This window comes from Arctopsyche grandis, chromosome 1 (genome assembly GCF_051622035.1).
Source record: "Arctopsyche grandis isolate Sample6627 chromosome 1, ASM5162203v2, whole genome shotgun sequence".
NCBI lineage: Eukaryota > Metazoa > Arthropoda > Insecta > Trichoptera > Hydropsychidae > Arctopsyche > Arctopsyche grandis.
This window is the reverse complement of record NC_135355.1, coordinates 32,815,434-32,833,388: the sequence shown is the minus strand read 5'-3', so window position 1 is coordinate 32,833,388 and position 17,955 is coordinate 32,815,434. Positions and strand designations below refer to the sequence as shown.

Sequence of the window (17,955 nt, the reverse complement as noted above, 5' to 3'; positions counted from 1 at the left end):
TTTGTGCAGTTCTAGTTTTCGTTAAGGTGTCTTAATTTAAGTCATTATTTATATATTATTTCAACTTTTTAATTTAAATTAAAAACAATATATATATATATATATACATACTTATTACATATTAATTATTGCGTAAGTTTCTCTGCAATGTTTCGGAATTAATTTTCAATTTTATATATATACATATATGTATAATGAAACGAGATTGAATAAATTGAATGTTTAGTCAAGTTTTAAGACCAAAAGCACTGCGGCCCAAATGCCATAAAATTTGTTCCAAAAACTTATCGTAATTGTAGCCGGTGTGAATTGTACAAGGTAAATGGTATTAGTTTACAATTTGCACTGCCAAATCAACTGATGTAAATTGCTGGCAAATTATTGGACATGTTATGATATTAATACCTCATCCCCAAAAGCAGTGTTTGCCAATCTTTTTCATGTTCAACGACGCATTCAGTAAACATTCACCCGTGAATGTTGGCATTGAATTCGGCAACGACTTGATTAGAGTTTGGAAAACACTGCCGATTGAAAATAGTTACCATTTTTGCTACCGTTTGTAATTGTTTTATGCATGTTATAAAAGTGGATGTGGATAAAGTTTTTTTTTTGTATTATTATAGGGATAATTAATTAGCAGTTTTTTTAATCGTAGAGGGCAGTACATGTTATATTTTGTCATTTATACCAAAGTGTAAAATGTATACTTACTTTTTTTTTTAAACCTACATAATTACTAGGTATTTTTGTTCGAACAAGTTTTTTGTCTGTATTTTCACACTTCATAAAGTAAATAGTTCATTTGTTTGTTTTTTCTTTTATTATTATTTCTACTATGAAAGAGTAGACAAATGTACACGTAGTGCTTAAAATATTATATTTGTAATATAATGATATGTATTTATGTATTGAGTTATATATTCGATTTGGACCGAGTGGGTGGGTCAGGTTTTTTTTCAACCTGTATTCGGTTGTGGGTTCTAATACTTCATGAAAAATTGATATGTGTATAAAAAAAAATGTATACATGAAAACCTTAAAACGGTGTATAATGTAAAATAAATAAAAATTTACAAAATATGGGATCTAATTGAAATTGCCGTTATATATATGAATTGTTATTTGAATAAAATATTATTTCTTTTTAATAAAAGTTTAAAGACATGTTGTGTGTTTTCATTGCCGAGCCCCGTACCAAAATAAAACACAAACGAAACTCCAATGCAATTCTTATTTATTAACAAATATAATATACAAATATATAGATTATATGAAAATCATTTCGTATTAAAAAAAGCCTTAAATATGTAAAACATTTCACACGTCTGTTGTGACGTGCTATGCGAATGACGTGTGCGTCGAGAAGCTCGCACATCACACAGCATGCGCAGACTCCAACGCAACACTCGGTTCATCACTGGGCAAATTCCACCGACCGAATTACAATACCAACGCATCCCCAACCAACACAGTTTAAAAAAAGTGACAAAATCACATTCAACAACAAAGAAAAGTAGAAAAATTTAAATAAAACAAGTTTAAAAAAAATCTTGACTGAATTAATTGTAAATAAATCTTATTTTTATTTTCTTTCATAAATAGTTCAATAAATATAATCTTTGGCTACTAAAATTTTTGATAAAATTCCGTGGATTCATCCCGAAGCTTTGCTATATCGGTCGTGAATATAACCTCGACGTATTGAAGGTTGATATACTGAGATCATAAACATTGTGCATTAAATGAGAGGAAAGGATCATTATTATTACATATATATATATATATATAGAATGATAGAAACGAACGAATAAAGCGCAAACTACACATGGAAACAGTTCTCAGGTGAGACGTTGATTCTAATTTTAAATATTTGTACGTAAAGAGACTACATATTCTTATGGACGATTTCATCACTTTAAATTTCCGAACATTGTATAGTATATGTACACTCAATTCAGTCTGATCGTTGAATCAGTTCAGCACTTAAAACGGGCACGCTTACACCGACGAACGAGACTCCAGAGATTCATCATGGACCAAAAAATTTTTCAATTTATTTACAAGCAAATTAAAACTTTATATTTATAATGAAATAATTCAATTGAGACATCTATCGATTTCAATCGACAATATACTAAATTGAATTGAGATAAAACAGGAATCATAGTTACCATTTTTTTTCATTCATTCATACAAATGATTCAAAACATTACATATGCAACCAAAAATTGATTTAAATAACAATAACAATAAAGAGACCTCTTCGCCGGTATATACATCGCCCAATAGTGAATGGCATTTACACACAATCTCAATTATATTACACAGTCGAATTTTAGAGCACGCTGTTAAAGAATTAGATTCACAATTTAAAAAAATAAATAAAACGGTAGACATGGAATGTATCCATACGGAGACATTACAAACAATGCTCGCACTACAACAACGTGGTAAAATGAGAAATTTCACATAATTTGATATAGGTAATTTATGTATATGTATATGAACGTCAAAATCAATTATCACATTATAACCTGGTATTATTATTTATTTTTTTTTTTATTAATTTTTGGCCACGCAACAGATCACTCAGGCGTACATCGAGACCCGAAACTAGCTAAATCATCACCGTGTATATTTGTCATCCTAAATATGTATGTATAATATATATCGACGACATTCTTAAACGTTACATTGTATTATTCTTTGATATATAACCTTAATTTCATATATAAAAATTAATTTTAATACACTATTACATATTTATTCCCTTAACCGCTCGACCCTACACGTTTTACACGTCCCGCCAGTTACAAATTAAATGTTCCGAAACATTTTCAGTTAAATATTGCGACTGTTCAGTTATTAAATCAACACCGGGAAAAACCTTCTGTATAGATATGCAAAATTGAATTTTAAAAAAATAAACTTACAATGTAATATTACGACAAATAGTGGACCACGTGGAATGTAAATAACGGGGTATGATTTATATGCATAAGAAAATTATATATGTATGTATATTATAAAATATACACGAGTGTATATTAAAAAGATGTAAAATAAATTACTATTATTATAAGCCGGGTTGTCTCTGTCAGTGTTTATCGGCAATATTATTCGACCAAGATTAAAATATTTATGTACATAAATGCTCAAATGAAAATTACCATACATATTCATATATAAATTATAACTTAATATAAATGTAGCGTGTCATGTTAATAGCTTAATATTGAAATGAGTATAATAATTTCCATAATAATAATAATCAAATAGAATAATAAACTTATGATATAAAATATAATATACAATTAATTAATATCAATCGTCTTTTTATAAAGTACATAAATATGTTTAAATATACATACATTAAACATGAAACGAAACCAGTGGCGTAACAAGGGGGGGGGGGCAACGAGGTATTGATACCCCGGGCGCACCACTTTTGGGGGGCATCACAAAGGCAAAATATAAAAATGTCCTATTTAGTAGGTTCACTTCGAAAACTACAATGTGAGCAAGTGCATAAAGAAACATTTAAGTTTATGCATGTTCTTTGTAATCCACCTGTCAAACAAGCAGTCTTTCTAGGCTTTATATTGATAAAAACCCGACCGTAAAATTTGCATTGAAGACAATACAAATTTTATACGTCGACAAATATTACCAAAGGGGTATAAAAAAAATTACCCCGGGCGTCATTTACCCTCGCTACGCCACTGAACAAAACAATACAACTGTTGTGGAAAGTTCTTCACTGAGCCGTAAACTCAACGACGATACGAACAACATAAATCATTTTTTAATTCTATTAATATACAAAATATAGAATCAATTCATATACAGATACACGAGTGTAAATAATTTTTATATACATATGTATGTACTCAATTTTAATAATATTATTTAATAAGAAAACATACAGAATTTACGATCGGATATGATCTGTTAATGTAAATTTTAGGCAGTCGGTTATTCAGTAAACCAATATAAAATTTTATTTTTAAATCAAATATTTTCTACGCTCTCGTTTATATATTGAATAATAATAATTCATATAAAAATATAGGAATGAAATTGTAAATAAAAAAAATGTTTTTTATCCATCCGATTGTATATTATAATAATAATACGATCGGAATTAAGAATTCAATAATTAGACTAGTATATTATATAGGAAAACAATTCTTTTGTCACCGACTTTGATTATATTGAGAATTCGCTTGCATCGTTCATTGCAAATTTATATATATATACATACAATTCACTATATTTCATTGATGCAGAGTATGATAAATTAAAAATGTTAAAAATGATTAATCAAATCAACCAAATTTAGAATATGACTAAAATGTCAATTATATACAATATATATGTAACCGAAGGAAAATTTACACACTATAATATAATATATAAGCTTTCATTTGGAAGAAATTGAAATATTATTGAAAATTTTCCACTACAATTCACAAAACAACACTGTATTTATACAAAAATTCAATAGTATAACAATCAAAACGTTAACTCTTCAATAAAATATAATTTGGAAATATTTAAAAAGCCTTCTTATTATTATTATTTTGAGTATTGTATGTACAATAAAATTCCCTAAAATATTTTAATTTTAAACGACAACCTTAGTGACTAAAAAAAAAAAAAAAAAGATCAAAATACATATATTTATATATGTAGTAAGCACTCACTTACGGCGTAACATTTACGACTTAATTTTTTACAAACAAAATTTTTACAAGTAAAAATCTCTGTATTGCAAGGCACCTTATCAAATATTACATTTAACTACTCGTGATTGCTTTTATTTCACAATATAATATTAGCAATGAAATGTATCAAGACTGTTTCTCACTAGGCGACATCGTACGACTTTAAAAACAGATAAAATTACATCGGCATCTTCAGTATTACACTATTATATTGATTCATTACAGGCAATTTCAAAACAAGTCCTTCAACTTTAAAAAATCAGTGCTTTCATCTATGAAACCGAAAGGCCCATTCGTACTAGCACAGCCGGCAACCGCTTATAAATAGCAGTACGAAAAGTATTCTTTGGAACATTCTATATGGACACATTCGTATGTAATGTAAGCCAATTTTGTCTTGCACTCGGCCACAACTTGTCTGAGCGTGCGCTGCTGTATAGTATGAATGGAAGTAGTCTTTTCAGTGCACTGCTGTTGCCTTGCAGTGCTGGATAGTATGAATAGACCTTAAATCGGCACACATCAGTAGAGGTAGGATAGCCAAGGTGCCGCTCATTGTTCCATTGTTGTAAATCCTTTGTAAAAATGGTTCGGCAAACCTTTAACAATGCATTTACAACATTTGAACAATACGCGGCACCTTCTGGGTCCGGGCTTTACACATTAGACTAATGAGAGGACTCAAACCATCAGCAAATACCAAATATTGTTCACTTTACATAGGTTTCCTAACATGACAGCTATAAGGGTGAAACCACACAGGAAGGAACGAGGCACATGGTTTTTTTTAGATACTTGTAAACATGCGGAAAAAAAATACCCTCGTAAAAAAAAGTTTTTTAAAAACAAACCTCTTTTTTAGTTTTGTATATAATATTAAGATATATAATTCATATTTTGAATAAAAATACCAATAATTTTATTTTACTACCGCCATCTATGTATAAAAACTAAAGACTACATAGACGTCACCCAGATTTCAAATTTGCAAACTTCAAACGCGTCTTTAACGATATTTTATCACTATTGTAATGGTGGAGGATCCATTTACTTATATTGATGACCAAAATGAGCAACATGGCAAAGTACGAAAACGATCGGATAGGAGGCAAATTTTTTCCTGAATTGTAATCGTAAGTGAAACGTAAAGGAGGTTTATTCAAGGCATATTCAAGCCACGCCCAGCACACGCCTTCCCAAAATCACCCCCTGGAGTGTTTTCGGTAAAATTTTATCCTTGAGTGATCGATAACGGTGTATCCCATATTTGAAGAAATATAGGAGAACCCCTACAGGGGGGGAGCCAAGCACACGAGGCGCCATTCTTCCCTGTGTGATTTCGCCCTTATTCACTGTACCGTGACGGCCTCGATTAAACCAAAAATGCGTATTTAAAACATCACAATTGCAACAAAACGTAAAAAATTCAGTTGAAATTTTGGCACTCGGCAAAGACATTACATAACCTCAAAATTCATCAGACTGTACAATTTCCAAAATACGCAAAACTTTACGATAAATACAAAATCTATAATGATAATCATGTGATCAGTCAACGTACGTCGCAGCGTACACACTCCTGACAAATTTTACAAATCAACTGGAACTCCTTCGTGTACACGGGGACCTTGAGGAAAGCATCTGCCACTACGAAACGTATGATACGGAAACACACCGCACTTATCAAATAAAACTGTACAACGTCCGAGTCATTTCACTCACAACACGACGACTGCAAATCCGATCGATAGTGTTGTCACTACAAAATACCGTTGGTGATGTATTGATATTTGTCGTAGAGTCGGGTGGATATTGACGTGAGTGCCGAGTGAACGAGCGAATCGATCAGAGCCGCGAGTTGGGCTTCGGTTCGGCCCGAATGTAATCGAGCACGTAGTCCTCGAACGGCGCCTCCGCTCCTCAAGCAAGCCAACTGCCCGCCTGGAATGAGCACGGAAATGATTAAAACTGCACACGTGCTATGGAATATGGGAATAAGACGATCCGTTTACCGGGACGCATCACTTCGACGATGTGTAATAGTCGATCTTGATGTTTTCGCGCGGCGACCAGCCCTTGCAGCATGAGTATTTTGAAATATGAAAACATATCGGATTCTTCACCGTCCATAACCTCGACAATTTCATTCGTCAGCTGAAATTAGAACAAAAAAGGAAACATTTAACAATAATGCAATGACGATAAAATATGATAAAACAAGCAAATCATTAATATCTTACTTTAAACGGTGATGTTTCAAAGCCTAAATTCTTAGGTGATATTGACAAAATAAATGCAAAATCAATATGTATTAAATGTCCTTCGACGTCTAGTAAGATATTTCCGTTATGTCTGAAAAGAATCGTATACATTATTAAGAAAAATATATATTGAACTAACTTTTATTATAGCATTTTATAATATCAACAAATTCGAGTTGCTTATAAACTCGAATATTTATAGGAGAAACGAACTACAGATATATGGAATATACGGAAAAGCCGGCTTCTAGACTTGTCTCTAGGAAAATCTGACTTGTGTTTTTTTTTTAAGATAGTTTTGCACATGTAAAAAAACGCTAGCACGCCTAATCTATGCTATGGTAATCCAGGCCAAAACTCACCCCCTGAGATAAATATTTATAGGAGAAACGTATCGAAATGTAGTTTACTTAGGCATGCTGTATAGTACAATTCTGTGAATGTGCCTTTAGGGCGAAACACACACTGAGTGGTACGTGGTACGTAATTTTTTTTAGATACTTTTAAACATGCGAAAAATATGCATCACCCCTAGCCCATTTACATGGTACACAGTCCCAAAAAAGCACCCCCTGCAGTGTTTTCGGTGATATTTTAGCCTTGCTTGACAGTGATCGATAGCGGTGAATCCCATGTTTGAAAAAATGTAGGAGAAACTTGTCGGTTACATATGGATATGCATACACATGCGACCTCCCAAACATATGCATTCTACACGTGCAACTACACCCGAATTCGGTGTGGGAAACACCCATTGTTTACGATCACAGCGGGAAGCCAAGGACGTGACGCCCCATTCCACTCAGTGTGTTTTCGCCCTAACTCTTTATATTATCCAGCACTGCACGTCAACAGTTCGGTACAATGCGGCACGGAAAAGACTACTTCTGTTTATACTATACAGCAGCACACTTTCAGACAAGTTTACGCCGATTGCAAGGCAAAATCGCCTTATATATACATTACAGAGCGCGATAATACGGCGCAATATTACATGTATCGTATCATCGAGTCAATGAAATCGTTGCTGCTGTCCCTGAATGTGATATTTTCCACCTTGGGGAGCGTAGATTATCGGATATTATCTTAACATATTTATCTGGTAACCTGCGCTCATCATTACTTTCTTAATTTTAATGTGATGAATGAGTGGAATCTTAATCTACTCTCTTCCATTTGGGCCTCGCTGTGATTTTATTTTTAATTCATATTTTGTTTTATTTTATTTTACTTTTTCTTTCTCCTTTATATATTTTTATACACTATTTTAATTTTGTTCAGTGTAAACAAAGAATGGGATTTATGGATTTTATTTTTAATTTTTACACTTTTGTTATTTTTTTTTTCTCTCTGAATGATGTATTATTTTCCTTTTGTTACTTTTTTTTTATTATTTTATTTGACCATGTTTTCTGCTTTTGCTTTTTTCCTTTATTTACAGTTTACTTGTTTTTATATCATGTTTTTATATCTTTTTCAAATGTAGGCCATTGTGGCGCATTAGGTTCTTCCTGTAATACCGCAATGGTCCAAAACTATTAAATAAATAAATAAATAAATATTGTCACAATATGACGTTTCCGAAAATATTCATATGTGGCAACACTTTCAATAGCACAGGTGCACTTGCCACTATGGGCGGAAACACACAGCGGTGCACGTGGCACGTGGTTTTTTTTTTTTTAGATACTTTTAAACATACGAAAAAAATGGGCCATGCCTTGCACATATTCATGGAACGCCCAGCACGCCCCACACCAAAATGACCCTCTGGGGTGTTTTCAGTAAAATTGTATCCTTGCTTGACAGTGATCGATAACGGTGTATCCCATATTTGAAGAAATGTAAGAGACCACCCACAGCGGGGAGCCATGCACACGATGTGCCGTTCATCGCTGTGTGTTTTAACCCTATCACGTCACGTCATGCGTAAATTTTTCCAGTGAAAAAAAAAAAACCAGTTCTGCATGATACGTTTCGGAGACAAGTACTGCTCTGCATAATATGAATAGATTGTGTCGGTTACTGCTGTAACGGCTACGCCACATACACATTACGGAAGATATGAATGTGTCCATATAGAATGTACTAAAGAATATTTTTCGTACTGCTGTGTACGTGCAGTTAATGGCCGGGTATAAACAAAACATGTAAAATGAAACATATTCGAATAACATACCTGTCTTTGAGTTGCAATAGATACGATGCGAGCGCATAAGCCGCGGCAGACCTCACAAAGCAAGTTTGAGCTCGCATGAAACGTTCAGCAGTCGGCGGACCGTGCTCTCGCTGCAAATATCCTCGCAGGGAAAGACCAGACTGTCGTCGAATCTGATGCAACGACACCGTGTTGACCAATGGCGATATCAAACCCGAATCGTCCGACAGGCACACAATACTAAAACGAAACGTTCACATTAAAAAATACAACCATTCCTCAAATAGCACATCCACACCGATAAACAATACATAAAATCATTACCGACAAGGATGAAGTCGTAAAGGCACATGCTCCTGTTCCCACAATGCTTGCAGAGCTTGCAATAACTGAGATGCCAACAACTCCTGCCGTAAATCATCACCACATTTGACGATGGCTCCCAATAACTTCCAATCTGCCAGTTGACCATACGGGGAACTGGCACGCACTCGTAACTCTTTCTCACTCCACAGTTCCTAAAATTTAATTAAATTTAGCTTCTTTTCACTTACATGCGACGTTATTAATCTAATAATGTAATAGTTTAATACTTTTAAAGCTTGGGCACTGGGATCTTTAGTGTTGCGGAAAGCGTGAGCACCGGCATGTTCTTCAGCAGCGGCAAGTCGGCGACGAACATCGGCCGCTGCTAGCAATATGCTTTCGCGGGACGATGCCGACGATCCGGATAGTTGTGAAAGACTGTCTGCAGCTCTACACCGATACTGTATAGCAAAAATGATTAGTATTTGATATAAACATCCTAAAGCAAACTAAAACGTACATATAAGGTTTTCTCATAACTTTAAAACATCGATTAAGTTAACCTTAGATTAAATATAGCCATTATAAAGAAATTTTCACATTTAATTTTCGCCTCAAGACATTATAAAAATAAGTCCAATATGTTACAATCCAAGTGTACATATCGTTCGATCATGAACATACTAGTTTTTTCATACACAAACCAATCTGGTCAGTTATTGTGTACACAAAAGAACAAATTGACAAACGAACTGGTTTGTTTATGCACAAACTATTAGGCATAAGTATTCTCAATCGTTTGTCCCATCCTATATATACGAATGCTTACCCTGGGTTGCAATATTATAAAAATTAGCAAAAACAGGAATGATAGAAACGTTGCAAAGTTTTTTACATAGGATTCCTCTTTAAAATACTAGACGTTTTGACATCTCGAAGGTTTTGACAACCGAAAGTGTCATGCGACACCTGGTGAGTCTATTCGATGATAGCGTTTGACTGTTAGGACTTAAACAAAATCCAATAGTTCATATATATACAAACAAACTGGTATAATCATGAACAAACCAGAGTGAATACTTGGCTGTAAAACATGGTGACACGACAACTCGTTCACAGATGTTCCGCTCAGTGACGATTCGCTCCCGGCATTTCGTATATCGCCATCTCGCTCAACGGCCCTTCGTTCACCGATATCTCACTCACTGACGCTTTGACCACGGACGGTTCGATCCCGACAAAACGTTCACAATAACACTGAGCAACAAAAAAAAAATACCAGAGCGGAGACTAGCCAATCTTTACTAAGTTTGACCCACTGAATTCGAATATGATATTGATTTTTGTTGGTGGGTGATCGTTTACGAGATATGAGCGTTTAAAAAAATCCGCGATTTTTACAGTTTTTTGGCTTTTGCGGTCTTTAACTCAAAATTTAGGATTGTTACGCTCAAAGTGAGTATTGGAGTCAATAGTCAGATATTTTTCCTATTAATTGTTATATTTCATTGCTTTAAAATACTTCTAATTAATTGTCTAGCGAATTTTAAAAGTCAAAAATATATATTTTTTTACGGATTTTATTTCCGTGCCATTTTTCATTTTTTTGGCAAATTTTTTATTTCACCAGTTTATAAGGATTGGTTTTCTATCTCAATATATTTTTTTTATCTAAACGTACTAACTCAAGCGGTAATTGCAATTTAAATGCTTTCGTTGTATATATGGTTGTATCGCGTAATATGTTAGGTGCAAACGAGATGGCATGTAGTCCGACCGCTGTACTCTGAGAGGTGGACGTTCAGTGGGTCAAACTTAGTAAAGATTGGTTAGTCTCCGCTCTGGTAACTCAAAAACGTGATTTTTTGTTGCTCAGTGTAATTCGTACAAGACCCTTGGTACACAGACCTGTCGTTCACAGATATTTCGTTTGCAGCCATTTCGTACACTGATATTTCGTTCATAGACGCTTCGTTCACAAATATAAAATAAATCGTTTGCGGAACTCGAATAATTGTTTTCGACTTTTCTTAACCTTAAATACGAAGGAGCGCGCACGGGTGCGCTTATGGCGATGAAGTGGTTAATAGCCTACTAATGAACATTTGCATATTAGAAATTGTATTACAGTTACGAAATGAGTAATCATTAGATCGTTTATTAATCTGGCATGTGTCAATTATGATGTAATTTAATTTCAGATAATTAACAATTGAATTATAATATTTAAAATGAACTACCTGGAGTGTAAGCTCGTCGTCTTCTTGACTCCAGCAACCTTCAGTTTCTAAATCGTCATACGGCGAATACACTGATAAAGTCTTCCATTCTAATAAAAAATAAAATAAGATAATTTATATGTAGGTACATACATACATAAATGAAAATATTATATTTAATTAAAAATAAAAACAACACAACAAACCTGTCGGCAAGGTTTCCTCACTTCTCGCATGACGCATAGGCGCCGGCTGTTGTATAATTCTAGCCGGAAGAGGGGCAGCTTCAGCTACTTCCAAAACTTCAACGTACAACAAATATGGAGTCTGCATATACAATAAACAAATATATAAAAAATCGTAACATCTACATATACAGAATAGTCAACCGTGTATATGCAAATCAAACACACCTTATCCTTGGAATTGAGAACGGCAGCAGTTTGTGGAGGTATCCTTAGGATATAATGCGGCGTGGGATGGAGAGGTAGCCATACGCGAGCCGGTAGATTCAAATTCAAACTCACTAACTCGGCTCTGAGTCGTGTATTTCTCAATTCTTGTGTAGCTATCGGTATCAATTTTTTACCTATACTAACTAATGCATCTGAAAAATACAAAAACTTGTCATTGTTCACTGAATTATTGGGTTAAATTGAAAGCAGCACGTTGTAATTTGGCAGAACTTACCAATGAAATGTAACTGAGGTTGTAAACAATGGCAAGAAGACGGTGACGGGCATCCACAATCGAACGCCCTGCCGCTGAGCAGATCTCCAAGAGCTGGTGGGCCGGCCGGCGGACCAGGCAACGTCAGAGGCGGTGTCTTCAAAGCCGACGCGTCGGAACGGGTGCGATGGTGCTGGGACGGTCGAGGAGTGGGCGGGGTTCTCGGCGGAGTCAAGAGTTGAGCTCTTAGCTTCGCTCCGCGGTTTCTTCGCCCGCCGCTCATATCTACAGCTCCGTACGCGCCCAGGAGCCATGCCAGTTTGAGGCTGAAGTCGGCGCTGGCTCTACACCGTTGCACCAGATACGTGCGCAGAACCTAGACCACGTTGAACGGTTTAGTCAGATCGATCGTAGAGTCGTAATCGTAAATATGATTAATTGTGAAATTACCTCGGCAACATCGTCAATTTCAATGTACATGGTGGCAAGTTGGGGTAGATAGAAGTCGACTTGGTCGTTGGGAAAACTGAACAGTTTGTTTGCCAAGTAGCTCTGAACGCCCGGTTCCTTCGAGTTGAACAGATAACCGATAGCCATGTGCATGTCGAATAATTTGCTCTCGAAGAGTCTGAGGAGGAAGTCTTTTGACCGTGATACATTTTTTTCTGCAGCCGTTACCTAAAAAGTTTTTTAAATAGTTGTATTAAATCATTATGGACTGCCTAAATTTTCCGAAAACTCTATGAAAGTCTGCGTATTTTTCCCAAAGTGAAAGTAAAAGTTTGTATATTAACCATACTTTCTATCAATTAAATTAAAAATTGGAATACAGCTTCTTGACAGTTGTCTTCTACTGTATAAATGATCAGATCAGTATTTCTCTAACTGTTGAGATTGCTGTATTCAATTTTGTATGAAATTTTTGTACATTTCAATATATTTACACGCAATAAACCCTATATATCCTATGGATCATTGTATTATTCATTTGAATGAATGATTCAATTTGAGAAATATGTATGCTATGCGATATAAAACTAGTCAATTTCAATATCTGAGGATTTGAAATCTTTTCTGAATATTATCGATCAATTCCTTGGAAAAAAAAGTCATACTTTAAACCATAGATAGAAATATAATTTTTTTTAAATGTGTTTATCGATATTTTGGATACAGATACGCTGGTATGATATCAATGAATGACAGTTTTCAAACTGTCATTCATTGATATCATATAAATATTTTTACTTAACAAAAATTGAAGAATATTTTTAAAATTTGATACAGATATCCTTTTCCCAGAATTATATCGACATAATCATATTATAAACAGTTTTTGAATCAATATATAATGTTTATTAAATTTTAATACGCATAATAATTTGATTATATGGTTATAAATTATACATAATTGTACAAGAATAACCTTTACAAGCATTTGCCGGAGCAATGAATCAATTATACTCAAAAAATGGAACAAACACACAACCAATTGTACCTTGAAAGAAACCCAAAAGCCCAACCAATTACACCTTGAAAGAAAAACACACAATTGGTACGACAAAAAGGATCTAACCCACACAAATAACAATTTATCCATAGCAGTAATCAAAACTTTGCCTACGTACATATGTATGTATATGGTTTGAGGCATTCGATACGTACTTCAATTTTCGCCTCTTCCTGTAGTTCCCCTTTATCAGACGAGCTTTTGTCCTCCGATTGCTCATACTGTTCACTTTCATTGGAACAACTTTTGGGCTCACTGGACGTGTCTTCTTCGTTCGTATCGGGAGCACCGGAATCGAGACTCTCCCTCGACTGGCCGACAACGGGAACAGCGTCCGTCGTACCGGGAATGGCATTGCTAATAGGACAAATAATACCAGAGTCGTCGGAACCTGCGAAAATTGTAACAAAAACTACATGACAACGGAGACAGAATACAAACATTTGCGACGTTATGTATGTATTCAGTTGATATCGAGTCGACATTCCATTTAAAATATTTGGAATAATAACAGTGATATGTTACCGAGTGGTGGAGTGGTGATGTTCGGCGATGTGCACGGCGGTGCTGGAGATTCTGGGATCCGCTGCAGCACGCTGTCCAACGAGCGGTTTCGTTGATGTCCGGAATTGGGACTCGTCAGGGCTCCCAAGCGGTTGGAGTTAAGTTGAGACCCACATCTGCGAATAATTCGAACGTTAAAAGTATTATCTAATGCCTACGTACATTCACACACACATTCGGTTATGTAAAAACAAAGTTTCAAATACAATATTTGCATAACGCATACGTAACAATTGTTTCGACGGAATGTATGCACGGATCTTTGCGATAGATAAAGCTTGCAATAGATTCAATATGTGAATTACTGCAATGAGTATAAAATTCTATTTATCTCTACGTATACATGATTGTTTGTTTATGATGAATTTGTTATCATTTACAATGGATTTGATAACTTGTGGTGAGATTAAGCTAGAAAGGCAATTTCATGCGTACTTAATTACTCGTCGATTAATCAACAACCCACATACATATGAACGTTGATCAAAATAAATTCATATCATATTTATTTTTTGTATGGAATGTTGCGGTGACTAATAATAGTTTTGAATTAAAAGATTGGTCATAATCAATTCCGTAAACGTTTTGTTATACGAGTGGTTGACTATATATATATACAACGAATTCACTATATAAAAAAAGTACAATCACAAAGCCCAATTCCAGAAATAGAAGCACATACATATATTTTAATTGCGAAACACCACTACCAGCAAAAGTGGCGACTAACATATTTGATAATGGATTTATAAAAACAAACAGAACGATGTTCACAAATATTTGCAAATTTTAACAGGCCGGTCCACTATAATCAATTCACAATTTTACATGTACATAAGATTATTAAATGTATATCTGTCGGATTACAGGACGTTTCAATATTAGTATACTGAAATTTGGGCAAAGGTCACCGACTATTTTGACGTAAAATCTAAATGAAACGGCACTCTGCCTAATTTCATTATTAATGAAATATGAATAAAAAAATATTATTAAAATTTAATAAAAAATATTATTAAAATTTAATAAAAAAAATTATAAATATTAAATTAGATGAAGCAATAGTTTGTATGACAAAGTGTTTTATTAAAAATAAATAGATTGTCTTATATTTAATTCAAAAAATATATAACTTTTTCTATACAATAAAACTATAGAAAAAATCGATATAACTAAAGATAGAGGTTGTGATCGAGAAATCTTGTCTCGAGATTTCTCGAGAAATTTTGATTCTCGTTTCTCGAGAATATTTTATTGTAAAATTTCGAGATTCTCATTTCTCGAGAATATTTTATTATGAAAATTCGAGAATCTCGTATCTCGAGAATATTTTTATTAGAATCTTGAAAATATCGAGAATATTCTTAATTTATCACTACATGTTTTTGTTCAATAAACTGACTGATTTGTACACTTGTTAACTCGTAAATAATTTTGTGAAGTATTTTAATATGTATAGATGGTCAGTATTTTTATTATTTGTCCGGTAAGTTATTATTCGGTCATCATATAAGTACATATACACATGTTACAAGGAAATCACACCATTTTTAAGTTACATATACATATGTATGTGCATGTAGGTACTAGTCACTAGTGCGAAAGTATTCGGTTATGATATCACTAAAGCGCTAGTGAAAATATATTTTCACTGACAATATGACTCCACTTAACACACATGAAACAAAGATTTTTGATTTATTATTTATTTATTCCTTAGATATTAATAAATTTATAATCAGTATTTTAATATGCATAGATTGTCAGTATTTGTATATACCTCCATTACGTTTTTATTATTTGTCCGGTCACAATAACATGGGCAAAGCCGGGTAGTAACACTGGGAATTTTATAAAATTATTTTTTACATATTGTTATTTTTACTATTTTAAATTACTTTTGTATATTTTTCTTTTCTTTTCGTGCCTTCTTTTAAAATATTTTTTTTTATATAATTTTACTTTTTTTTCTATTCAATGTTCTATTGTATCTCTCTATATCTTTCTTTCGTCATATCTTTAATAAAGTTGTAAGCCCCTGATATAATATACATATGTAGTGTTTGTGTCCTTTTGATTTTTGTTTGTTGTCTAGTTTACATGCTAAAAAAATCAATTCACTATATTAAAAAAAAAAATTATACTTTCTCGAGAATTCTCGAGAATCTCGAGAAACAAAAAAAGAAAATCTCGAATTCTCGAGATTCAAATATTTCGAGAAAATAAGATTCTCAAATCTCGAGATTCAAATATTCCAAGAAAAGGAGATTCTCGAATCTCGAGAATCAAAAAAAGTCGAGAAATCACAACCTCTAACTAAAGATGAAAATGCGTGGCGGCCATGTTGGATCTTATGTCAAAACAGTCGGTGACCCACCGCTATATCTTTGCCTTCTTGTATATATTGGTATTATTTTTAAAAATGGACATATCTTTTATAAAATGAGATCACAACAACAACGATGTTGAATAAATTAATGAAATAGTGAAAGGAGTATGCGAAAGTTCGATTAATTAGTAAACATAATCTTGGAAAGGGGGAGGGGGGCAGGGGTGAGGGGGGTGTTATTATGAGTGTCAATATTTCGGAGATGTCAAACGTATGCATCCGAAAGTAGTCGAGCTCGACAAGTGTGTCACGAATGCGCGATGACAGCTGTCGAATTGCACAAGCGAGTTTGACGTGCGAGGTGTTGGGCGTGCAGGGGAGGGGAGGGGAGTGGAGGGGGAGGGGGAGAGGAATACGCGCCAAGTGTCAAACGGGGATTTGACGTTTGAGTGGGAGTGGCGACCTGAAGTCGAGGCTGCGGTTGCGTTGGTGCTGCTTGATGTGGGGCAGATGGAGCTGCAGCTGCAGGTGGTGGGGCCTCAGGGCTCCGCCGTGAACGCGCGCGGGCACGCGCTCCGCCATCGCCACACGCCACGCCACGCGCCACGCGCCACGCGCCACACTCCACGCTCCGCAAGCACACTCCACGCCCCGCGCACCAAAACACCACACGCTCCCACCACCGCTCGCTTCACCAGTGCCAGCCGCCTCCACTTCAATTACTACTCGCTTCGCCCACTGGCGCTGCACCCGCCACCCCTGCCCCTCTTCCCTCAATACAACATTGGACAACCGTAGCACCGCGTACCACGGCCATGCATACTATTTTATTTATTTGAGTTTATACCAGGCCTGGGCAAGCTTTCTTACTGAAGGGCCAAATTCGATATTTTATATGAGTCGGCGGGCCGCATCTATGTGTATATATATATATATATATATATATATATATATATATATATATATATATATATATATATATATATATATATATATATATATTATGGAGGATGAACGAATGAGACGACTGGCATGTTAATGCACGTGTTTATTATATGACAGCTGAAGACAGAGTGAGTAGTAGCTCTCCGAACCCAGCCGAGTTGGTTCCCACTCGCAGGAAGGCAACCAAACTCGACCATGTCGTATAAGCGAGCCGCCACAATATATATATATATATTGTTACGTACGCCGTGGATTGAGCGAATT

The 17,955-nt window shown here is 34.7% G+C and overlaps 1 protein-coding gene across 1 annotated transcript; it reads right to left on the bottom strand.

Moving 5' to 3' along the window:
- Positions 1-5,849: 5,849 nt before the first annotated feature.
- Positions 5,850-17,518, bottom strand: fwd (phosphatidylinositol 4-kinase beta fwd). The gene is made up of 14 exons (XM_077428260.1): positions 17,210-17,518; positions 14,379-14,533; positions 14,009-14,244; positions 12,794-13,021; positions 12,365-12,719; positions 12,088-12,281; positions 11,881-12,001; positions 11,696-11,784; positions 9,743-9,916; positions 9,474-9,667; positions 9,171-9,389; positions 6,971-7,082; positions 6,743-6,884; positions 5,850-6,671 (listed from the first exon to the last, which is right to left on the bottom strand). The coding sequence occupies exons 1-14, from the start codon at positions 17,326-17,328 to the stop codon at positions 6,490-6,492; spliced, it is 2,520 nt and encodes an 839-aa protein (XP_077284386.1). The 5' UTR covers positions 17,329-17,518; the 3' UTR covers positions 5,850-6,489.
- Positions 17,519-17,955: the final 437 nt, after the last annotated feature.